Below are 25,543 nucleotides of genomic sequence, written 5' to 3'. Positions count from 1 at the left end.
TCCTACCGGCTCTATTGATATGTACAAAGCCTGCTTAGTCGCTAAAGTTTTTAGCCAGTAAGAAGAATTTGACTTCACTGACATGTTCAGCCCTATTATCAAGCATACTATTATTCGTCTCCTGCTCTCTATAGCCACCATCCACCGCCGGTGGATCCATCATTTGGATGTCTTCAATGCCTTTCTCCATGGCGACTTACATGAAACTATCTACATGGATCAACCTCTTAATTTTTTAAGCTCCACTCAACCAACTCATGTCTCTTAACTTCTAAAGTTTATCTATGACCTTACACAATCGCCCGAGTTTGGTTCCACAAACTCACATCCTCTCTCCTGCATCTCAGATTTCTTGGATCAACCTCTTTCAGCTTACTCCAGTGCCCATCTTATTCTAATATATGTAGATGACATCTTACTTCTTTCACATAGCACTTCTGCAATTGCTCAACTCGTTCACGAGCTTCACTCTGACTTTAAAGACTTGGGTCTTGCTCATAACTTTCTTGGCATTCTACTCAGCCTCATGCTCACGCTCATGGGTATACTTTATCCCAATCCACATACATTGCTTCTCTCCTTGAGTGTTCTAAAATGACCACCTGTAAGCCTCTGCCTACACCCTATGGTCAATCCTCCTCTTCCCTTTCATCTTCTCCCTTAGGGGATGCCACCCTTTATTGAGAATTAGTTGGGGCCCTCCAATACCTCACCCTTACATGCCCATACATTGCATTTGTTGTCAATCGTGCCTGTCAGAAAATACATTCACCTCCTTCTGCTGAGATGCAAACTCTTAAATATCCACTTTGTTATCTCAAAGGCAGCATTTCCTCTGGATTGGTACTTCACAAAAATTCTGATTCAACTATTTATGTTTTTAGTGATGCATACTGGGACGGTGATTCTGTTGATCACTGCTCCACTAGTGCATTTCTCGTTTATCTCAACAGTAATCTTGTCTCATGGAGCTAAAAAAGCAAGCCACAGTGGCATACTCAAGTGCATAATCTGCATACAAAGCCATGACCAACTGAGCTGTCGAAATTCTCTAGATTCAATCTCTTCTCAAGGAAATAAATCTTCTTCCACGCTCGCCACCCATCCTCTGGTGTGAAAATCTTGGAGCCACATATCTCGCTTCAAATTCGGTCTTTCATGCTCGCACCCCACATATCGAGATTGACTATCATTTTGTCCGGAACAAGTATCTAGCAAATCTCCAAATAAAATTCGTGCCCAACAAATATCAATTGGTAGATGCATTAACCAAATCTCTTCCCAAAGCTCATTTTACTCGCATATTGTCCAAGCTTAACGTTTCTGCTCTACCTCGGCTGTTGTGCATAACGGTGGTGTAAGCAAGTCAGCTAACTCGGCATCTCCGTCGGATAACCCAACTGACCAATAAGTTGCATACTAATCATCATCAAAGTGTTATTGAACACATAATCCCACATCCTTATGAGGCTTGCTGGTTAGAATTTTATCCAGCAGGGGAAACACCCAATGGCTAGGATTACCTCTCTAATATAGCCATCGTAATATCCCATTACTATAAATAGTCATGATCGTTGTAAAAAGTTTCAAGGTGAAAAATACATGCAATACCATCACCCTTCTTTCTCTCCCATTTCTCACTCTCTTCTACTCCTACTTTTGGGAAATGCTTAACCACCTTCCCTCTCTCTCCTCTCTCTTTTGACTTTTCTTCTCCCTCTCTCTTCTCTCCCTTCTCTTTTCTCTCAATATTTGGCGTTCTTTTCTTCTCTCTCCTCACTCAACCTTTTTATTTGACTTCTATTCTCCACTTCTCCTCTTTCTTTTTATCCGTTCTCTCTCCTTCTTAACCGCCTACAATTATTGACTATTCCACTTTTCTCTTTCCTCTAATTTTCTTTCTTTCTCTCTTCCCCTATAACCTCCAAGTTGACTTTTCTCATTACCTCTCTCCCTCAACTTTCCCCACAACTTTCTCTATGTGGACCACCATTCTCTCTACCATATTCTCTTAAACCACCATTTCGAATTGACAGTTTATTTTCTTCTTAACTTCATGTTTTCTTTTCTTGTATGGACACTTTTGCTTGAGAATTATTGTGAAGTTGTTTGTGAGAAAAGAGTGATTCCTTGGTGATTTTCTGGCGATAACGGCAACGGAGCGTCAACGGAACGAATACGGCGGCTTCTCTTATTCAACATTGTCAACTCCTCTTGGGTTCCTCCGTTCCCTTTATCCATACTTTGTCATCTCCATCATTTCCCTATCATCTTATCCCCATCATCCCCATCATTGAACCACCCCTTCATCCCACCTCATCATCCCCATCTAGTTCTCATTGTCTCCCTTCTTCTTAACTTCATTAATTCCCACCCCTTGTCCCATCCAATTTGTAAATCATTCTCCACACTTCATCTCCACCCCCCTCATATTACACATCAACAGCCTCTCGTGCTGATCAAATCTCACACTTCCTTTTATCCGCTTTTCAACACATTCCCCTCTCTTTATTCACACCCACTCGTGGAATTGCAGATCAACGTCAATCAAGGCCATTCAACATCAGAACATTCAAGCTATTGACTCCCATCTCTAAGGTACCTTGTGTCACCTTAACTTTGAGATAATTGTGGTTCATGATAATGGTTCATTTTCTCTAAGTGATTGTTTACTTTAAAGTTATCATGTGCTAAACTTTGGTCGTCCATTTCAAATCTCCTATTCCCATTAAGTTAGAAATATCATAAGTATTACCAAATTATTTTTTAAAAATCCTTGATCCATTGACTTAGTCCCCTTCTATAAGATTAAACCAAATTTGTATCACCCTCAAGGAACACGCGATTAAATATATATATTTGTGTTAATTTATCGACCTCACCATCACAATTTTCATAAAAGGGCTATGTGTTAATTTAAATATATGTCCATTGACCTCACCATCACAATTTTCAGTTAACATAGGAAAATCATAAGAGAGTGTGGTACCTTGCTTCTTCTTCACTTCAGGGACATCCCAGTCCCATTTGGCATCTTCTTCAAAGATGATGTCTCTGCTCACATGCACCTTTCCACTATTAGGGTCATAGCAGCGATAAACTTTAGACCCAATTTCATAACCGATGAAGACCATAGGCTTGCTTCGGTCATCCAACTTGGTCAAGTGCCCCCCAAGCACTTTCACATGAGATAGGCAGCCAAAAACTCTAAGGTGTGCAACCTTAGGTTTTGACCCAATCCAAGCTTCATACGGAGTATCTCCTTCTAGGTTTCTAGTTGGAGCATGATTCATGAAGTCCACGACAGTGCTCACTGCCTCTCCCCATAGCTCCTTGGGAAGGCTTCTCCCATTCAACATAGATCGCACCATAGACAATATTGTCCGATTCCTTCTCTCAACGACACCATTCTGTTGCACATAATATCGAGCCATCAAGTGTCTCTTTATCCCATGCTTATTACAATAAGCTGAAAACTCTGCTGAAGCAAACTCTCCTCCTCGATCAGTCTTAAGAACTTTGACCTTCACATTCTTCTCGCCTTCTGCGATCTCCTTAAATTTTGTGCAAGCGCCAAGAGCTTTAGACTTCTTCTTCAGCAAGGCAACATAAGTGAGTCGAATAAAATCATCAACTATCAACATAAAATAAGAATTACTAACCCATGTGACGGAGTGATCGGACCACATAAGTCAACGTGTAGCAACTCTAGTGGTGTCTTCGCTCTATATATTGATGAAGATGGAAATGGAGCTCTCGAATGCTTGCCTGCTATGCAACTTTGACATAACTGGTATGGAGATGGTAGAGTGGTAATCCTTCAACCATCTCTCAATCAGCTAACAACTTCAATGCTTGGTGGTTGAGATGCCCATAGCATACATGCCATACTCGAGTAGAATCGTCAACCTAAACCAAAAAACCTCTTATAGTATTTAGCTTCAACAGATATAAACGACCATTGGTCTTCTTTACACGAGCCAACAGTCTCCCTTGTTGATTGTATATGATCAAATGACCATGCTCCGTCACAGTCTTGCAGCCTTGTTCATCAAGCTGCCCAATACTAAAAATGTTAGAGTGTAATTTAGGGATAAAGAGAACATTATTTAGTGTCATTTCTCATCCACTCTGACACTGCATTATGATGCTTCATTTGCCTTGAATATCTACCTTCAACCCATTTGCCAAAGCGAACATTGCCAAGGTGGGCTTATTCTAGCTGATAGAACAGACTTCTCATGCCCGTCATATGATTGCTGGCCCATGTGTCGAGGTACCACATATCTTGCAACAGAGGATCTCCCTCACTCCCCTGGAGTAGTGCATGATCCAGAGGCTCTGTCAATGTCATTAGCAAGGCCGACTCGCCCTTCTCCTCGGCGTTGGCCAAACTTGCCTTCTCCTCTTTCTTGTTGCTCCGACATTCAGAAGCAAAATCCCAAATTTCTCACAATTGTAACATTTAATTTTTGACTTATCTCCAGGTCTATAGTCCTCATCTTTGGTCCATCCTTTGCCATCACTGCTTCAGCCACGGCCTCTTCCTTTGCCGCATCCACATCCACGGCCACAAGAGTTTTCATCTTCGTCTTTCTTCTTGCCCTTTCTGATAGCTCTCGCTAACAGAACTTGCTCCTCTCTTCTTGATTGGGAATCCTTCAACTTGTCTTCATGTATCTTGAGGGATCCCACGGCTTATTCCAACGTCATTGACTCTATCTCCCAAAATTACTCAATGGAGGATATAATAGAGTCAAACTTCGTCGGAGTAGCTTGTAGTAGCTTGGCCACCACGTCTCCTTCTAACTTCTCTCCCATGGTCCTTAGCTGAGTGACAACTTTGGACAACTTTCCTGCAAAATCAGACACAAGCTCATCTTCTCCCATGATGAGCAGCTCAAACTCGCATTTGAGGGCTTGCACTCTGGCGTTTTGAACACGAGCAACACCCAAGTTCTTCGTCTTCAACATCAACCACGTCTCCTTGGCCGTTAGCTTGCTATCCAGTTGAGCCAATATCTCATCAGATATTTTACCATAGATAACCAACAAAGCTTGATGATCCTTCTTCTTCGTCACCGACTCTGCCTCAATAGCTTCCCATAAGCCATTCTGCTCCAACAGAACTTGCATTCTCATAGCCCAGAGAGAATAGTTCTGCTTGGAGAGAATGGGGAAACCATGTCCAGTCTCGACTAGAGACCTGGGCATCACGACAGAGGTTCCAGAAGCCTCATCTTTTGCTGAAGACATCCCACTAGCTTGCGAGGTAGATTCACCAGCCCGTCATGGCATGGATCTCCTCCTACTTCCTCCTTGGACCAGACTTCAAGCTCTGATACCAAATGTTGGGATAGAATCCCTGCTGCCACTCCTTGGCAGCACAAGTCCTGGTGGGAGAGAACAAGGGAGAAGAAGAAGGAAGATTGAAACCAGAAAAATAAGCACTCGTTCTAAGAAAATAATGTTTAAAGTGTTCCTTTAACAAGGAACATGAGCGGGAGTTGAAAAAACCATTGAGCGGGAACATAAATCATGTGGACCCTGTCAAGGTCAAACCCCACAGTCTCCGCCCGCGGTGTCCGTTCTACGTAATACTTTGTCTTCCCTGGCGGTTATTGCCGTCAGGGATGAGGACTGGACCGAGCTCTCGGCACTCAGCCACGGCGCTCAGTTCTTCGACATCGCTTACTGGGCAGGCTATATGTACGCCATCGACGATGTCGGTGTCGTCCACGTTTACGGGCTGCCGCTGTTCTCCGCGGCGGAGAAGTTGATCAAGGTGGCACCCGCAACGCACTATAGTTGGGTGAAGTACATTGCTTGCCTGCCGGGCGACAGAGAAGTAGAACAAGGGGTGGTGCGAAGGAAGAGCTTTGAAGTGATGCGCCTGGTCAGGAGCCTGCGCTGGCAGGCACAGTGGGCGAAGACGAAGGGCCTCCACGGGCACACCCTAATGCTCGGACACGACGTGCTGGTGGTGCTGCCCGTGGCAAAGTTTTCAGAGCTGAAGCTGGACTGCGTCTACTATGTCGATTTGATCGTGCGGACGAGCGGGATAGCCTTCACCATGAGTCATAGACATGGTCGTTCTGTTCTTTTTGTGCGAATTTGTGCGAATTGTTTGTTCTGTTTGGTTTTCCGCACAGAACAAAAACAAATTAGAACAGAACACCCGTGTGCGGTTCTTTTGTTCGCTCTGTGTGAATTTTGTTCTAGTTTTGTGCGAATGTGCGAATTTTGTTCGTTTTTGAAAAAAAAAAGCACACAACAAAGAACAAGGCCATGTGCGGTTCTTTCGTGTGAATTTTTGTTCCTTCCCGAATTGCTGCCCCTATTGGTTCTTGCCATATAATGAGGCTGGACGAATCTGTTGATAGTCGAGAAAATGAATCTGTATAGGGTTAGCGTTACCCAGAAATTAAAAGCAATCTAAAAACTCTCCCCTCCCCCCACACCCACAATCGAGTTATGATAACATAATACGTTCAACGACCGGGCAAGCGATTCGCAAGAACAAGCGATCTGTGTTCTCAAAGCAGAAACCATTGCCTACTCGAGTTATGATAATCTATATATATAAGAACCAGTGTGACAACGATCTTGATAGAACTCTTCCCCTCTCTCTTTACCTTCTCTTCTGACCTCTTTTTGTTCCTGAGCGAGATCAGATGTTTACGTATAGAATTAAGAGTTTTCCGCTCTCTTTTCGGAGAAACTTTATTAAATAGGCGTTCATAAAAAGTTGGAAGGATGTTTTGTTGTTGAACTACTCTCTCCTCGCCTCTTCCCTTGTGAATCTCTCTTCCTCTCTTCTCTGCCTGACGATCCATCAACATGTACTTCTTCAGACTTTTCTTCTGAATCTCCTCTCGATCTGCGACCCGTCGTAAGGTCAATCTGACTTCCCTCCCTTCAATTTCTACCGCTTTTCCATTGTCCATCTCCTCTTCCGTTCTTATTATTTCTCTCTGGCATTCTCTTTATCTACTTCTCTCAGTCTCTCATCCTGTGACAAGCCCACGTTCCTCTCAAACGTCTCCTTCTTGCCGTAAACTTTGTAACACAGGTTGTCGCAGGAGCCATTTTTGGTTTCTTGTCGAGCACATCGGTCGTATAGTAATTAGAGTGCGTTTACGGTAGAATATTGCAGAATCTTAAAGTCACGCGATATTTTAAGAACAGTACGTAAGTCCTATTCGTCGAATAATCTCCCGGCTTTTTTATTTTGCTTCACATTCTCTCTCGTATGCTCTGATATCACCGTCGTTTCTCTCTACTTTACTTTGCTTCGGGATCTCTTATTAGAGTCACCGTAGAATCTATTTCCTCAATCGCTTGTTTTTTCAGGGAATTCAGCTCTCGTGGCTGCTACATCTGGTTGTATTCACCGAACGAATTTTCTCTCTCATTTACTGCAGATTTTTCTTCATTCAGTCTCGTTTGTGCCGAGGGTCGAGCTCTGCAAAATCGACCGTCTCCTGAGCCCATTGAACGGAAGATTCGAACCCTCTCCTTAAACGACTGTCTTTATTTCCCGCCCTATCTCTCTTTTTGTATTTCTCACTCTTTATCCCTTTCTATCTCTTTCTATCTCCATCGATATTCGTATTTATCATAATCATAAGGCAGTTGAATGGTTCCCTTATTACACATCTGTACATATATCTGTATCTATTTATTTCTCTCTCCATCTCTTTTGCAATCATTCTTTATTTCTCTGTGTCTCATCAGCTTCGTCCACGTCTCGCTCTATCTTTTTCTCTGTCTTTCTCCCTCTAATTTTGTTTTTTCTATTAATTTTAATATTCAACTTTTTTATTTTTAAGCTCACGTCAGTTCATGTGATTTCTTTGTAGCCAGATAGTGTGGATTGGATTCTGATTTAGTAATATTTATGTATTAATTTTGTGTTCATTGCTTGCAAATTTCCCTCTGCCCTCTCTACCTGCCTTCCCTCCCTCTCTCTCTCTCTCTCTCTCTCTCTCTCTCTCTCTCTCCCTCTATTCTCTCTTTCTCTTCTCTCTCCCTCTCTTCTCTCTCTCTCTTTCCCTCTCTCTGCCTCTCTCTCTCTCTTTCTCTCTCTCTCTGCCTCTCTCTCTCCTTCTCTCTCTGCCTCTCTCTCTCTTTCTCTCTCTCTGCCTCTCTCTCTCCTTCTCTCTCTCTGCCTCTCTCTCTCTCTCTCTTTCTCTCTCTCTGCCTCTCTCTCTCCTTCTCTCTCTCTGCCTCTCTCTCTCTCCTTCTCTCTCTCTGCCTCTCTCTCTCCTTCTCTCTCTCTGCCTCTCTCTCTCTCCTTCTCTCTCTCTGCCTCTCTCTCTCTCTCCCTCTCTCTCTCTGCCTCTCTCTCTCTCTCTCTCTCTCTCTCTCTCTCTCTCTCTCCCTCTCTCTCTCTGCCTCTCTCTCTCTCCTTCTCTCTCTCTGCCTCTCTCTCTCTCCTTCTCTCTCTCTACCTCTCTCTCCCTCCCTCTCACTCTCTCTCTCTCTCTTCCTCCCTCTCTCTCTCTTTTCTCTCTCTGTCTCCCTCTATCTCTCTCCCGTTCTCTCTCTTCTTCTCTCTCTGTCTCTCCCTCTCTCTCTCTTTTATTCTCTCCATAGGCGATGTTCAACATTAATGAGTGCACTTTCGAATTTGGCAATTGTGTGAATGAAAGAGAAGGGTCCTGAGATCCCCTCAGTGATCGCTGTAATCGGTACAGATCATTGTGATTTGTGAACCTAATCTTCTCCATGATATTGAAAATCCACAAATATCCGTCTTTGATAAGTAAGGCGCAGAGGTGATTGGGGTATTGATATTTGGCACCCCAAAGACTTGCATATCAGCGAACCACCGTTCATCATATAAATAAATCCTCCTCTCTACTTTCTGACATAATCTGAAGTTAGTGGTAACATTATCTATTATCAGAAGATATGCACTAGCATTCTTGACAACAAGGTTATAACAAAACAACAATAATCTGAAAGCATCATAAAATAGTTACCAAACTTTGTGGCGTTCTTGTGTTCAAATGAAATCAAATACTCATTTTAAACTTATATTTTTCTGAGTAGCTCCCTTTGTTTTGATTCAAGACTACTATGTGCGAATATGTTAAGGGTCCAAAAATATAAAGACATAGCCTGTGTGACCCTTATCTGATGCAAACATAAGGATCTCCTTCATTGATTTCCCAAGGATGAACCACATAAAGAGAGGAATAGCGCGAGAGAGAGGGAGAGAGGAATAGCGCGAGAGAGAGGGAGAGAGGAATAGCGCGAGAGAGAGGGAGAGAGGGTGAGAGATAGGGAGAGAGGGAAAGAGAGAGCGAGAGAGAGAGAGAGAGAGAAATAGATGGAGAGAGGGTGAGACAGAGGGAGAGAATGGGATGGAGTGAGGGTGAGAGAGAGGGAGAGATGGAGAGAGTAAGAGAGGGAGAGCAGGATAGAGGGAGAGAGAGAGAGAGGTAGAGAGTGAGAGCGGAATAGTGGGTGAGAGAGAGGGAGAGTGGGGAGAGTAAGAGAGGAAGAGAGGGAGAGCAGGATAGAGGGAGAGAGAGAGAGGTAGAGAGTGAGAGCGGAAGAGGGGGAGAGAGAGGGAGAGATGGAGAGAGGAAGAGAGTAAGAGAGGAAGAGAGGGAGAGCAGGATAGAGGGAGAGAGAGAGAGGTAGAGAGTGAGAGCGGAATAGTGGGTGAGAGAGAGGGAGAGAGGGAGAGAGTAAGAGAGTAAGAGAGGAAGAGAGGGAGACCAGGATAGAGGGAGAGAGAGAGAGGTAGAGAGTGAGAGAGAACAAGAGGGAGAGCAGGGTAGAGGGTGAGAAGAGAGGTAGAGAATGAGAGAGAACAAGAGGGAGAGCAGGGTAGAGGGTGAGAACGAGAGGTGGAGAGTGAGCGACAACGATAGGGAGAAAGGTTGATGGGGAGCGAGGAAGAGAGGGAGAGAAGGCTAGGGAGACAGGGAGAGAGAAGAAGAACGAGAGCGAGGAAGAGACTGAGAGAGGGGGAGGGGGAGTGGGTTCGGTCCGGTTCGACGTGCGAACCGGAACCAGGACCGAACGTCCGGATAGTTATGCTGTGGGGGTGGGGAGGTGGGAGAGTTTTTGGATGCTTTTAATTATGGCTAACCTTAACACTATGCAGGGATGAGAATACAATCTTATTTTTCACATGAATCAGCGCCCTCAACAGTCATTATTGAGAACACAGTGAAAAGATTCATTCACGAGAAGTGGAAGTAGCAGAAGGAGGAGAAGAAGAATAGAGGTAGAGGAGAAGGAAAGAGAGATGAAGCCCGACGAGGATGAAGATCGTTGTTAATTCCTTGGACTAGTTAGTTTGATAAACAGATGGGTTGTCATTTATAGATAAATAGAAACGGCTAGTAGTAGGTAGTTACAGATCTTGATCTGTAACTACCTCGTTAGATTTAATTTTCACCGTTAGTTTATTAATGGTTATATAAGCCTATCTATATTTACTCCTGTCCACTAGTTTAATCCTATCTATATTTGATCCTAACCATCTATATTATCTTATATTTAATCCTGATGATCTATTTCTCATACCGAGTATAGATATATATCCAGTTTTTTACTAAGCTAAGTTATTTAACCATCCTATTTCGGTCGATGACGATTTGACATGGCCTTTGATCTTCTTTACACAGATCGCTTGTTCTTGTGAATCGCTTGTACAGTCGTTGAGCGTATGATGTTATCAAAAAACACAGAAATCAATTGTGGAGTTGCTGGTTGGAGGGGAGGGGAGAGTTTTTCGATTGCTTTTAATTTCTGGGTAACGATAACCCTATACAGATTCATTTTCTCTGAGTATAAACAGATTCGTCCAGCCTTATTATCTGGCACAAACCAATAGGGGCAGCAATTCGGAAAGGATAAACACTACCGGGTGACCTTGGACGTGGCCATGTCGGTCACGCGATTGTTTCCTGTTCTCTCGGGCGGAAAATCGGTTGGACGAGGCGAAAGAAATGGGAACACAGAAAAACATATGAAGATATATCACTCCTCTAGATTAAATTATTAATCGTAATTCTGTAATATAGCTTGACGCTCTTTTTAAGGTAATGATAACTTTCGAAGTTGTACTGATGAATATCTACTTATCAATCAATAATGCTTTAATTATTATTCAGATAGTGGCATTTTTCCTTTCTGAAATTCCCCAATTGGAAAATGGTATGATAACTACGTTTTCGTCGATGACGACGAGATTATAAATAAGTCGTTTGATATATTCAGGGGGCCATTTCCCGTTAAATAATTTATATGGATCCCTAATGCTCCTCTCCGGGGGACTCTATTTATTACATGTTGAACTTTTTGAAAGGAGGATCTTGATACATTTCTGCAGAAATTTCTTGTGAATATGTCCATTTTGTGCCTTTTCTTCTACTTGGATAATGTTTTTCCTTACGGCCTTCTTGGTTATTTCACTAGTGAAGTTAGAGTTTGGATAGAACGCCGTAGTAATGGATGTTTAATATATTAATGATTTTTATCTGATACTTCTATTCGTATGCAAATGGACTAAGTTCCGAGAAGAGCAATTGCCTAAACAAAAAAAATCGACGCGGGAAATCTCTACCGAACTATGAGGCATAATTGTTCATCCATTTGTCCTTACCGAAACTGTGTAACGTAAGAAGAATGTTTTCTTGATGGCTGTGACTTTTAAGTCTGCATTATGGCTAATTTCTGTAGTGACCAATTAAAAAACATATAAAGATTTGATTTCGGTTGCTATGTTTTGATCTTTCTGCACACGTCTGTGTAGGTTTCTATTTTTATGTTTTCTGGATTTACTTGAGTGTAGGGAGTTCCCTTATATTTCAAAAACCATCTGCGCTCTGAGTTTGGAGGCGTTTCTAAAGATATTTTTGGAACTTTTCGTCATGTATGATTTTTCGTAATGATTTTGTGGAATATCATCGCTGTAATACAAATATATGTTCCATCGTACTTGGTTTTTGGCTGTGTGTGGGTCTAGGAAAAAGCGCCAATACATGCATAACTTGTTTTATGATGGCGACAATTTGAATGAAATCGATATGGCGGTTTCCTTACTGAATGAAATTCAACTCAGCTTTGGTTACAAGGTGTAGTTTGTTCGGAGATCAAAAATTCCATGTTGCCTGCCAGGAAATAAACGAGAACCGCTAGTGTTTATTTGGCGATATACGCTAACAAGCAGTGACCGAGGTTGCTCATTTTATTTAATTGGGTTTCTGAGAACAGGTGTAATATCTTTTCGCGTAAAGCACTATGTTAGCATATACTGGTTCGTTGAAATATTCCTTCCGATCTGCTCTTAACTTTTCTTGTCATCTATCTTCCTCTTTCCCTATCATAAAGGAAGAAATATTCTTTCTTTCTAACCTTCAAATTTCCTGGTATCCGGCTTGTTTTTTTGTTCCCTTGTTTTTCTCGTCCATAATTTTCTCTCCTGGTCTTTGTTCTTGGGCGAAATAACACGGAAGTTGATAGCAGACTCCGTCTCCCGGAAAAAGGCGAGCTTTTGCATGGATCTATAACCTTCTTAGACGAGGAAGCAACGATGGTGCAGCTTTAGAGCTTTAGAGCAACGTCGGCTATATAAATCTCTACCAACCACATCTCCGCCATCTCCAAATAGGAAAGCCATAGCTTTAAAACAACGATGGCGGAGAACTGGCCGGCACTGCCACATTCTCTCTTGAGCTACGTCCCTTTTGAAGGATATATGTCATCTCATGATATGTCTCATCTTTGGAGTGGTCATTGTCACTATATCCATATAATGCAACCTCAATTTGTCCTTTCTCATAGCAAAGACATAGGTTCCACGTCTCTCGTACATATCGTAGAACCCTCTTGATCGCAGACGTACGCATGGGTGTTGGAGCTTTCATAAACGTGCTTAAGATAAGAAACCACCGAATAAGAGATATCAGGTATGGTGTGAGTCAAATACCTCAATTTTCAGATCAAGCTACTGTACGCCATTGGGTCAGCCGCTCTTAGTCATTTGGATTTTTCACTTCCCCCACCTTCCAATGGTGCTGCACTGGGTTTGAGTCAACAGGACAAGCTTCCTTAAGGATTAATAATGCATACATTTTATGGCTGAGTCTGATCTTGGTCTTCATTTGAATTACCTCAATATCCAAATAAGATCTGCGTAAACCCAAATGAGACATTGTAAAAACTTCTTCATTCCAGGCTCTTGAAGAAACTTATGTGATTGGGATTCATTCCAGTCACCATAAGATCATCAACATAAACTCCCACAAGGAGTCTCTTAACCTCAATGCTTCTTGTATACATAGCATGCTGTTCTGACCCTTTTTGGAAACCCAATGAAGTTAAACATCCACGGAGCTTTAGGTACCATGCTCTTGGTGCCTGCTTAAGCCCATACAGGGCCTTTCATACCTTTAGCACGTAGTGATCTTATTCTCTGTCCAAAACCTTCTGGCTGCTTTACTATTCTTCTATGTAGTCGTCGAGGAATGCCGACTTGACATCCATGAGATGCACCTCCCAATCTCCTTGTGCTACCAAAGACAACATGACTCTTACATTCTCCATTCTTGCAACTAGAGCATGTACTTCATCAAGTCAACTCCAGCTTCTTGGACAAAGCCTCTTTTGACTAATCTTGGCTTGTACCTGTCAGCTTCTTCTTTTGAGTTCTTCTTGACTTTTAATACCCACTTGAGACTAACGGTGTTACAACCTTTTGGTGGGGATGCCAAACCCCAAGTGTGATTCCTCTCAATAGCCTCCATTTCTTCGAACATTCCTTTTCTCCAAGTTTCCTCTACACTGGCTTCAACATATGTGGACGGCACCATCATCGTCACTAAGCATGTTGTCGAGGGCATTTCCTTTGTCATTCGATATGCATTCTTCAAGATCCTATATTTGAGGGGAGATTCATCAGACGGATGAATCTGATAAACTGCATCATTCTCACATCCATAATTTGACTTAGTGTAGACATTGCAGCTTTGCCCAACTTCCATCGTCAACATCTCAACAATTTCGTGTTCATCCAAATCATTATAAAATCAACACCTTTAGATTTTACACCTTGTTCGACTCCATTATTTATAGAGGTCACATTCCATCCTGCATGTTCTTGAAAGATGATGTCAGTGGTCACCTCAATCTTGTGGGATGCATGGTCATAACAACAATACGCCTTTGACCCAATCTCATAACCAACAGACACCATGGTCTTGCTTCGATCACCCAACTTTGAGATCCTTCCATCCACCTTCTTCACATGTGCAAAGCATCCAAAAACTCTCAAGTGCTGAACAATAGGTTTCAGAAACGTAGATGCTTCACATGGAGTCTTCCCATCTAGAGCCTTTGTGGGTGCTCAATTTCAAAATATAGACTGATGTCTTCACCGCTTCTCTCCACAACTCTATATGGAGATTCTTCCTCTTCAACATGCTTCTAAACATGGACATAATCATTTTGTTTCTTCTTAAAGCTACCCCATTCTGCTGAGGCGAGTGAAGTGAAGTGAGTTGGTGAGTGGTCCCATGAGGCGAGTAAGATGATGTGAGTGTACTAGAAGGCCATCTTCGTCCACATAAAAGAAGAGAACAACATTGGGCTAGAATGCCCATTTCTTTGACATCGCCTACCGCGATAGCTATCTATGCGCCATTAAAGACATTAGTGTTGTCCCCGTTTACAAGCGGCTATTGTTCTCTGCCGCGAAGAAGTTGATCAAGGTGGTGCCCGCAACACACTATAGCTCAGTGATGTAGCCCAAAAGCCCATTTCATGAGGCCCATTGGCAAATTGTGGCCCAAGAAGGAGATTCTTCTAGAACTGAAAATATCTACAGAAATATACCTAGATCCCCTCAAAATCCTCTGACAGGATTCTCTCTGACAAGATCTTCTGACAGGGTTTTCTCTGAAAAGATTTTCTAACAGAATCCTCTACTAGATTCTTCTTCTGCCAGGATCTCTGCTCTAACTTGTCAGAGCTGCATATCTTCTGTTTTGTCCCATTAGGATCTTCTTGAGCCACACAAATATCTCCTGACAGCTTTTACTGGCCCTAGAATTTGCAGGATATCTCTGCTTAGGCTTGTCAGGCTACTTATCCTCTGTTTTAGCTTGTCATAATTGTTTTTCTCAATGTTTTGACTTGTCTTGTCATGGGCACAGTCATTATGGATAACCCTGCACTTCTTGTGGCCTATATAATGCCCCCATGTACCCTTGAATGAGCATTATTGAAAATCTATTGTCTTTTTGAAACTGTCATTTCTCCCCTTTTGAGTGTTCTCTTTGTTAGAGAGTGCTTTTGTGCTTGTGGATTCAAGTACAACCCCTTGTGGATTCAAGGGTTGGAGAGGCTAGTTCTGTGTACTTAGCTCCTTTAAGTAGATCAAGGCTTGTGGATTCAAGTCCTGTTCCTATGTTTTTCATGTACAAAGGCTGCGTCACTTAGTGAAGTACATCACTTGCCTGCCAAGCCATAAAGAAGGAGTAATGCTTCTACGGGAAACATTGGGCTCAGAAAGTGCAAGAAGACCTTTGAAGTGTTGCACATGGTGAGGAACTGACGCGACCAGGCACATTGGGCAAAGACAAAGATCCTCAACGGGCATGCCTTCCTGCTCAAACACGATGAGCTGAAGCCTGATTGAATCTACAAGATCGATTCGGTCACCTGAATGAGCAGGATGGTCTTCACCGTGACCTGCCTAGCCACATCCAAGGTCACATGACAACATTTGTCCTTCCTTAATTTCTCCCCCTATTTTTATGTACCAAGTAATGAGGGTGGATGAAGCTGTTGATACATGAGAAAATGAATCGGTATAGAGTTAGGGTTAGCCATAGTTAAACGCATCAAAAAACTAATCCTTCTCCACCCCTTTCCCCAAAAATGATTTCTATGCTTATGAAAACTTGAAATGTTCAAGAAATGTACAAGCGATTAACAAGAACAAGCAATAGATATTATCAATAATGAGTGTTGAGGACTTTGATTCATATGAAAATAAATCTGTATTCGATCCCTACAAATGGGCAGGGTTATGGATAAATTTAAAACTATCCCCCCCAAATAACTGATTTATGAAACTAAGTATGTTTGACGGTTGGAGAAGCGTTCATAATAACAATCAATCTGTGTTCTCAATAATGGTGGTTTACTCCCAATACACGAGGGTTTAGGAAGTTGTGGATTCATAAGAAAAATGTGTATTATGATCCCCACATAGGGAAAGGGTTAACAATAAATTAAGAAGATAGAAAACTTACCCCCTATAATACCGATTTTTATGTTTAGTGAAAACTTAATGTGTTTGAGGACTGTAGAAGTGATTCATAATAACAATACACATGTATTCTCACCCCTGTATAAGGTTAGCCGCCAACAAAAACATGAAAAACCTTTACCCCTCTTTCCCCTTCCATCCCTGATTTCTATGTTAAACGAAAAGTGAAATATTCTATAACCTGTTTTGCTTTATTGTTTTCTCATCAAGGTTTCATACGGGCAGGTCATGCGAAAATTCTCTTTTCTTTGTATCATATCTTGGTATTCTAAATTTTATTACTTTCACTAGTTTAGTTAATCTTTTGAACAATTTTTTTCTCCAATTTTTCAAATTTGAATTTAACTTTTGTAATACTGTAGAATGACAAGGAAGTTTGATTCTGTGTCCATGGGCTCTAATTTTGATGTCAATTTTTTATCATGAAAGTATGTGAAAGTTCCATTGGCCGCATACTCTCATTCGAGAGTTCACTGAATTCTTTTAGGTGATAAAATGATAAATGATCTGTTAATCATCTAAACTTTATTTAATTTTATACAAATTCATCCTGCATTGGTACCTGATTTAAGTGAATATTCATGCATTACTTGTAATTTTCATATTATGTGCATTATGGGCACTTTCAGCCAAATATTCAAGAGTTTTTTAAAGTCAAGAAATGTTTCACTAACGAATGCTTTCTAGTTATGTGGGTGTAGAAATGTTTAGGAACTAAATGACACAGAATGTAAGTTTTTTTAAGTTTTCATTCAATATGTCCTCTTGTGTTCAGTGGAAACTGCATGATCCTGAAAAATATAAGGATTTAAACATGAGAGGAGACATTGAGGGCTAAGGAGATGTCCCTTGAGATTGATTAAACTTAAATATATATTTTTATACCATTTATTATCCATTTTTCCCTTCATTTGCCCATTTCCTCACTCTAAACACCTTTTTCCCCTTCTTTCTCTACGTAGAGTTGTCTCTTTCCCTTTCCAAACCATCATCCATGTCTTTATTCTATTTCCATAAATTATCATCTAGTCATCTAGATCTATGGTTTTCTACCACTGATGCTGCTTGGGGCCTCAGTACGTCTCACTTGCAACAAGACAGCCGCAGACTTACCCATCTGCCCACCAGTCCATGGGACAAGCAATGACGTGCCAAGCGGTCGATAGGGCGCCCCTCTTCTGGAGCGATGTGGTCTCCTAGATGGAATGGTGACATGCGGTGTGATTCTAATTTAACCTAATCATGTAAATTCATAAAAAATATAATCTAAAGCCCAAAAATATAAATAATATACTTTCTAACTAAGATATCCTTGTGAACATATCATCCAAAAATTCATAAAAATTATATCATTAATAAAAAAATGTATACTAGTTCAGAAACCATTGTCATAAACATCCCTCAAGATACGTAAAAATGCACAAAGTTCAGAACAAGGTACTACAAATTAACTTAATCATTTTAGTATTTATAAAGGGCATATATTATGAATTTAGCGCAAATACATAGGTAAATCTGTCCATATTGATCCACTAAAATTGCAGGTCATCACAAGAGGACAGTCCAAATTGCATATAAAGCCAGATTAAATTCAATATCAAATGTGGATGTCAACACATTAGATGCAAGTGTTTTCCATCTAGTAGATTGATTTAATGCATATGTATATTCTCCATCTTGACTGTTGAAAGGATTTGGCCCTGATTTATTTATGACCTTTAAACATTTGGTCTTTTTCCTGGACTGAGTATATTAGTTGAATCAGAAAATGGTCTCATCATGATCTGCATTTGGGATGCAATTAATATTATGAGATTCCTATTGGATCTAACAGACCATGACGTAGTCTTTTACTTTTAACTAACTATCCGGTTCCATGCGGAACCATAGATTGACCATGGTAAGTGTCACACCATCACCCCACCTGAAAATGTCTTCTCTGATAGGGGATTTTTTGTTATCTTCTTTTTTGGGGATTTAGTTGATTCTAGGCTGATTGCTCTGAAAACTCAAATTATTGGCATCGACCTTAGATGTATACCCTATTTTAAGTGGATTGGAACTTGCTCTTGGCATCAACTCGAGATATCTTGCTATTGAGAAGGATATACTGTTGGGATCTCACTCAGTCCTTAAACACTAGTTTGAATCTGGGAAGTAAAGATAATGTCATTTTGAAATTGAGGATTTTAAGAGTCTCAGTTTGGTGTTTATTGGTAGGTTTCCATCTCTAGAACATATTTTTTAGTATCAATGACCAACTTGAACAGAAATGTGGAATGAAGAGTCGTGGGATTTAATGTAGCACTAATGAGAGACATGGAATTTATGAAAGCGTCGTTTAGAAGTTCAGGGTATTAAATGGCTCCATGAGGGATTAATAGGTAAGTTTCTTTCTCCGTCACATATGTTTTAATATAATACTTGATGCAGTCTAAAAACCCTTATATTGAGGCGCATTAGCAAGTGGTGGCCCAAGATGGAGATCATTACAGAAGCTTACAATATTTGTAGAAAAATACTTAGAGATCGACAAAACCCTTTGATAACATTTTTTATGAAAGAATCCTCAAAATCTGCAGAATATGTATGTGATTCCTTTTCAAGTCTGATGTTTTGTCACATCAGAATCTTCTTGAGCCACACAATATCTTGCAATAGATAAATATTATACCCCAAAATCTGCATAATATCTCTGCTTAGGCTGGTAAGTTCGTGCTTTTATGTTTTATTTTGTTAGAGTCATTTTTTCCCAATGCTTTAAGGTATCTGATGGACGACCCTACACCTTTCGTAGCCTATATAAGACCCCTTGTACCTTTGAAGGAAGATTATCAAAGTATTTTGTTTTGTTGAGAGTCATGTTTACCTCCTATAAGTGTTCTCTTTGTTATAGAGTGCTCCAGTGCCTATGGGCTCAAGCACAACCCCCTATGGACTCAAGGGTTGGATACACTAGCTTTGTGAATTAAGGACTCGGGTGATTCAAATAGAGCAATGCTTATCGATTCAAGTTGTGTTCGTGCTCTGTTCTTGCACTATGGCTGCATCGATACTGATTAGAGATGTACGAAAGTGTCATTTTTTAAATTAAGGGTATTAAATGGATCTATCGGAGGTTGTTTGGAGTACTAGAGGGGAGAGTGCGCGACCTCTCTCCTTACTGTCGTACCCCCTGCGCACCTCCACACTGATATCCATTGATGGTGTGAGGACCGCTTATACTCCATGCATCACCACTGCTGCAGGACACAAGTATGCTATGGGTGCCGACGGCCTCCTCCCGAAGCTTAATTGGCCGTCTTGCTTAGTATTACGACTTGCATTAGTGTACAATAGCGCGTAAAAACCATTTGAAAAAAAATGATTTTGTCAATCAAAATTTGAATATGTCACTCTGATCCCACATTTAGGATTTTGGCTTAGATCATTAATGCAGAATGGATTGCGCATAGGAAGATTGAAAAGAAAAATGGGTCTTAAAACTGAAATCTTAACATTTAAAAGTTTTCTGTGTGGAAATAAGGGTAACTAAATTGTGCCAGGAACGATTCCATGATATTTTTTCCTCCTCCAAATACGTTTATAATAGTTAATGATCAGTATGGAAATATAAATGCTACAAAGCGTAGTTATTTACAAAGCTGCCATTGGGGAATCATGGGTAGGGACTGATGGTACCAGTCTGGTCCGAGTTTTTAGCAAAGATCTAAACCTTGCCCAAACTATGGTCCAGGTCTGTTCTTGTTCGGTCCCCGTCCGTCCAAGACTGATCCCGGTCTGGTCAGGTTGACTAGTCAATGTCAAAATCAAAGTATAAAACTTATGTTCATGGTTATGTTAAATATCGTCAACACCAAGAGGGTGCCCACGGACGGTCAAATATATGGTGGCTATGCTGAGTTCAATAGAAACTTCTTTGGCGAGTGGGATTTTATATTTTTAGAATTTTATTAAAGATATTAAATAAATATTTACCTTTCAATGGTGGGAACATAACTGAAAAATGCAATCAGAGAAAGACAAATAAATTACTGGACGTGGAATTTAGTAAAAATCCAAACGTAAACCAAAATGGTAATATGTACGAAAATGAGACTGAGAGAGTGAGACCACTATCGTGGTCCGACGGAGCAGCAGACCGCAAAATTATCCCCGCTTGAAACCGCGCGCGGTTTTCACCAATTATATTTTTTTGAGTTTCTTCGCGAGCGGATAAGGCGAGAAGATCGCTCGCTCTGCGCTTAATCACTGACGAGATCGTTGCCGTCGCCTTCGCTCCGATCGAATGGCGACGATGGCGATTGCTGCTGCGGCGTCTTCCAAGTGTTCTTTGGCTCCGCCTCTACCGCGAATATCGTCGAGGAACCTTGTTTTCTGCTCGTCGCATGGAACTCAGCAATCTCGGAGGACATCTCTCGGCACTTGCTCGATTAAAGCGAAAAAGAAAGATGACAGTGTATTTTTTGACCCGCCGCATCAATGCTTTAAGTTTGATTTTAAAAGTTTTCTGCGGATGTTTATTTCAGTAGGTGTTGTTTAAGAGTTTTGCTGCATTGCTTGTTTGTTTTGATTCGCCTGTTTTCTTGGAGCTTCATTTTGCTTCAGAATTTTTAATTACATGCCGACATTGTCCGTGTTATGCGTTTTTATTAGTCTACGTTGATGAATCGGAGAGGGTGAAGAGTACGTGGCGAGATGATTTTAATCACAAATCTTGTCTAGTCGAACTTAAGGTTTAAATATAGAGGGAGTTATTTTCGAATAGAGAGGAATTGGAAATGATCAAGTCCGCCAGTTGTAAACCAGTGAAATCCTTTCTGATTGTGACCAGTCTGGCAAGAATCTGTAATTTTTTTTTTATATGTCAAAAAAGTCAAGTACTACAGCAGCTCGTGATTCACACTGATTGTTGTTGGCATTTTTCAGATTGAACCTTCTTCTCAACAGAATTTTCGGAGGAAAGGGAAGCAAGAGAGATTTCATTTGTCTCCTGGTGGTGCGAAGGAGAAATTGGTTCAAGCTGAGCCCACTGCTTTCAAGCCTTCCAACCTTCAGAAGAAAGATAGGAAAGGGTTCACTTCTAATTTGGGCGATCAACAGGCATGTCCATTCTTTAACCGTCTTTCACATTATGAATGCTCCAGTATTATGATCTTGTTTTTTATTTCTATACTTCTTCATGTCTGAATTCTAATGTTTTACAGCTGCGCTTGTAGAATTCTGTGGTTGGATTCTCAAGTTTCTTATTAATAATGTTTTAAAGAGCTTTGAGTTGAAAATTTCTTATCGTGAAGTATTAGTTCCTTGAAAGATGTGTAGCAGTTGATTCTTTAATTATTGAGAATATTTTTGATGTCTTCACATCAGATAATAAAAGACATTATGAAGGCTTCAGACTCCTGGTAGTTCCGTGAACCAAACACACGGAAGTTTATAGGACGGTTAGTCTCTTTTTCGAAAAAAAAGGAGGGTTATTCTCAACCCTGAAATTTCCTGTTGCCAAATTGGATAGTCTAAAAGGTTAAGAACTCTCAACTCATTAAACGGTTTCATTTGTAGATTTGAGCCATAGAATGGTATTCAGCTTCCCCACCCGGCAAGCAACCTCTTGCATTTTTTTGTATCAGGTTGTTAATGTACCTTAAGAGTCTAACGCAGATGGCCATTTTATGCCAGTGGGGCTCGAAAATGATTGAGCCACTTGGCCCCTTATAATTTGTGGTATGTCATCCTGGTGGCCTCCAGTATCTGTTGATTTGATTGGCCATCATCCATCATGGTGTGTCATCCTTGGGCATTCATCGTTATCTGACATCGGTCTGCCCTCTTTCGTCAGTTGTCTGGCTTTTCCATTCTGGACAATCCATTTCGTTTCATTAGGACACACCATCCATGCCCCTGGATGGAATGAGGTGACAGTTTTGGACAGAACGGATGACAGACTGTCATTTCCACTTGCCTTAGTCATGAATGACTTGTTTAAATACCCATTTCAAGAAGTTGAATCCATTATGAATGACGGATAGAACCCTGGGGGTTCCATTGTGATATGCTTTAGATAGATCGGAAATGATCAACAGGGGATAGTAAGAGGGAGAAGGAGATTGATCTAGAGGGGGAGAAAGAGATTGAGAAGTTGGAGCTGGCTACAGACTTGACGAAGGTGTGGACGATCACTCAGAGAGGGGGTCTGGAGATTGGGATGAGGGAGAAACACTGACGTATGAGATTGATAACTCCAAGAGTATCGGAAGAGATGTTGAAGCTTTCCACCAAAATGATCACGAAAATAGTGCGGGCAAGCTAAACAATGTGAGAGAAGAGTAATCCAAATGCTTCACTTGATTGCAGCTAAAAGAGCCAGATATGGTGAATAGGAACAATAGAGAGAACGTGGAGGAGGGTTGGACAGGGAATAGGAGGGAAATAAATGGCGGAGCAGGGCACCTCCTTCTCCCCTCTGGCCGCAGTGCATCCGCATTCCAGCCTCAGCCGCAGCTGCCGTGTAACTGCTTTCTTGAAAGACAAATCTCGCTCCAGCTGCTGCCCCCATTATTTATAGGCTGCTCACCCTGTGTGCCCGGGCTCACCAGGCCCTTTAGTAGCACGGGGACGATACGTTGTTGAAAAGAATGTATCATAGAGTAATTTCAATACATAGTCTGCACTAGGGTTCCATTGCGGCTTCCAATGGGGCCTGCTGGGGCTTGATGGGGGGGGCCGCATGGAGGGGCTGTTCCTCACAGTATTATGGGCGATATGGCTGCTCTGAAATGAGGTTGTGTTTTAAAGGGAAGAGCTGTGTCGGCAGGCAGCGTCCTACATGATGTGGAGCCTCATTTCATATGGTTTTCTGATGGAATGATGGTTGGGTTGAAGACCATTTTGGTCAGTCATTAAATTTGGGTTGATCAATGTTCTCAGATGATTTTCCTGTTCATCCAGAAAAATACATAATCTGCCCAAATGAAGGGAGGGCTAACCCTATTCAAAGGAAGAGCATACAGGCCTTGGGACAAGGGTCATACCAAAATCCCCAAAAAATACCAGAAATATCCTTGAAGTGGGGCAAGGGTCGTATCATAGTCACAAGTACGATACATGAGCCAATACGTCTTATATGATAGATGCACCTAAAGACTTAGGGAGACTCAAGGAAAATGCCTGTATCAAAGAAAAGATACATGCCAGAGCTTGCAGGTTGGGAGAACGCATGACCTTTTTTGAAAGTAAAGTTATCTGCAACTAAGAGCAATAACGCCATGAAGACTCTCATTGAAATTCCCTCCTATATGCCAAAATACAGTTTTTAGGGACTACAAAACCTTCGGATTATTTTTTCCTTTCCGGAAATGTGTTGGCGTCCCAAATATAGCGTTAGGAACCAGTAAAAAGATATATAATATATTTTGTTGGATGAACAAAGATTCAAGAGAATACTCAAAGTCTCCCAGTGCTGATGTTCCTCTACAACCCTTGGGGTTCAAAGAAGAAACTCCTCGCTGCAGCACTCAAGACTCAATAATCAATTAATACCCTGTTGTTTTGATTCACCTTCCTCTTCCCTGTGTTCGCCAACCTCCTCTCCTGTTTAGGTTTTGACACAGCCCTAAAATAAAACACAGCAAATTAGTTCCCTCGTATTCCCTCCACTAGTTATATACACTGGCTTATACAAAGCGTGCCTAGTTCCATCTAGGTTAAGTTGGCCTTGGCCCGTCTATAGAGACACCTCTAAAAATAGAACTAGTTGGTATCTGATAACCTGTGGCCCACTTGTTATGGATAAAAAGAAAATTAGAAATGACTTAATGACTTAATGAAACAACACAAACTGGCTCCTGCAAATTGGGTATGGATATCATTCATGCCCATCTTCAACGCCACCTTCTGATATTGCGCGTCAGCTGTTCCTTTTGTGAAGATATCAGGTGCCTACTCACATTACCCCACATATGCCAGAGCAGTGACATTTGTATCAATATTCACTTTTATAAAGTGTCGGTCTATTTCAATGTGCTTGGTTCTTTCATGTTGAACAGGGTTTTATGCGTTGGCAATTGAAGATTGATTATCACAATGCAGCCGAATATCTTCCTGTTGAAGCAGCTTCAGATGTTTTAGTATGCCTTTCAGCTATAGAGTTTGACATATTCTTTGGGCCTCAGATAGAAACTCAGCTTCTGCACTAGACCTGGCTAATACCTTCTGTTTTTTTTTTTCTGCCAGGTGACTAAGAATCCCCCAATAAATGTGCAGTATCCAGGTGTGGACCTCTTGTCCACTATTGAGCTGTCATAATCAGCATCTGTATAAACCTCAACAGATAACCTCCAGTCCTTGTGAATAGAAGACACTTGCCAACTGTACCTTTTACGTGTGCAAGAACCCAACGAGCTCCTTGGAGATGAATCTTATAACTTGACTTAGAGAGCTGACTTAGGAGATATCCGGTGAGCGTGATGCAGATGGATCAACCTTCCTAATAACCTGTGGGATGAAGTTTTGTCAACCGGTGTACTATCTTCACCTTTACCATCCTCAGATTGATATTCACAAGCGTACTCTCAGGCTTACAACCAAGCATACTTGTCTCCTCGAGCAGGTCCATGAAGTAGTTATGTTGGGACACAAATGATGCTGTTTAACACTATACTTCTGAACATCATCCCTGAGTTCCTTGATGGTATCCGATTATAAATAATCTCTCCCCATGTCAGGACTAAAAATGCCAGTATCCACTGCTAGATTGGGGCCTCATTTGCTTTCCAAGTTTTATGCCAAGGAAGTTCTTTGAGAATTGGCTCATCTTTCAAGTGGCCTCCCACTATCTGTCTTTCAAGATAGCTCACCATTTTGCTCCATTTGAACATGTTCAGCCAATGAAACGTGACCTGAATATCTGGAAGCACCACTGTGCTGCCACTGTAGTCGCCACTGGCCTCATCAGTATTTGAAACCTCTGAGTTCTCCTTGTTCTTCGTCATGGCTGGAGCTGATACACCTTTCAGCCTCTTTTAGTGTCAGTTGAAACAGAGGCAAATACACAAACATGTGGTATGCAGAGAAAAATAGATATCTGAAGAAAACATTGAAAGTCAAGAAGTATCGCTTCACAAACTGGTGATTGATGATTTTGGACAAGCCACCCAGATCCTTTGGGTTTATGGTACCTTCCCTACATATTCTGCATTGTTGAGGTCAGCTGATGAGGGTGGGTAAACAACTTTTCAATGGTGA

General features: G+C 41.4%; 2 protein-coding genes across 2 annotated transcripts in view; one reads left to right on the top strand and one right to left on the bottom strand.

Moving 5' to 3' along the window:
- Nucleotides 1–4,731: 4,731 nt before the first annotated feature.
- LOC144715516 (uncharacterized) lies at nucleotides 4,732–5,256 on the bottom strand. The gene has a single exon (XM_078590452.1). It carries the CDS (start codon nucleotides 5,254–5,256, stop codon nucleotides 4,732–4,734), a length of 525 nt encoding a protein of 174 aa, XP_078446578.1.
- Nucleotides 5,257–20,491: 15,235 nt separating this feature from the next.
- Nucleotides 20,492–25,543, top strand: part of DEG2 (DEGP protease 2) — a 41,134-nt gene continuing 36,082 nt past the window's right edge. Inside the window, exons 1-2 of the mRNA XM_078590389.1 lie at nucleotides 20,492–20,759; nucleotides 21,230–21,403. Of these exons, the coding sequence (XP_078446515.1) occupies nucleotides 20,589–20,759; nucleotides 21,230–21,403 (345 nt within the window). The 5' untranslated portion in view covers nucleotides 20,492–20,588. The remainder of the gene's footprint in view (nucleotides 20,760–21,229; nucleotides 21,404–25,543) is intronic.

The sequence above is a fragment of the Wolffia australiana genome, chromosome 19 (assembly GCF_029677425.1).
Source record: "Wolffia australiana isolate 7733 chromosome 19, ASM2967742v1".
Lineage (NCBI taxonomy): Eukaryota > Viridiplantae > Streptophyta > Magnoliopsida > Alismatales > Araceae > Wolffia > Wolffia australiana.
The sequence above is the reverse complement of the archived record's forward strand: the minus strand, read 5'-3'. Positions and strand labels throughout refer to the sequence as shown.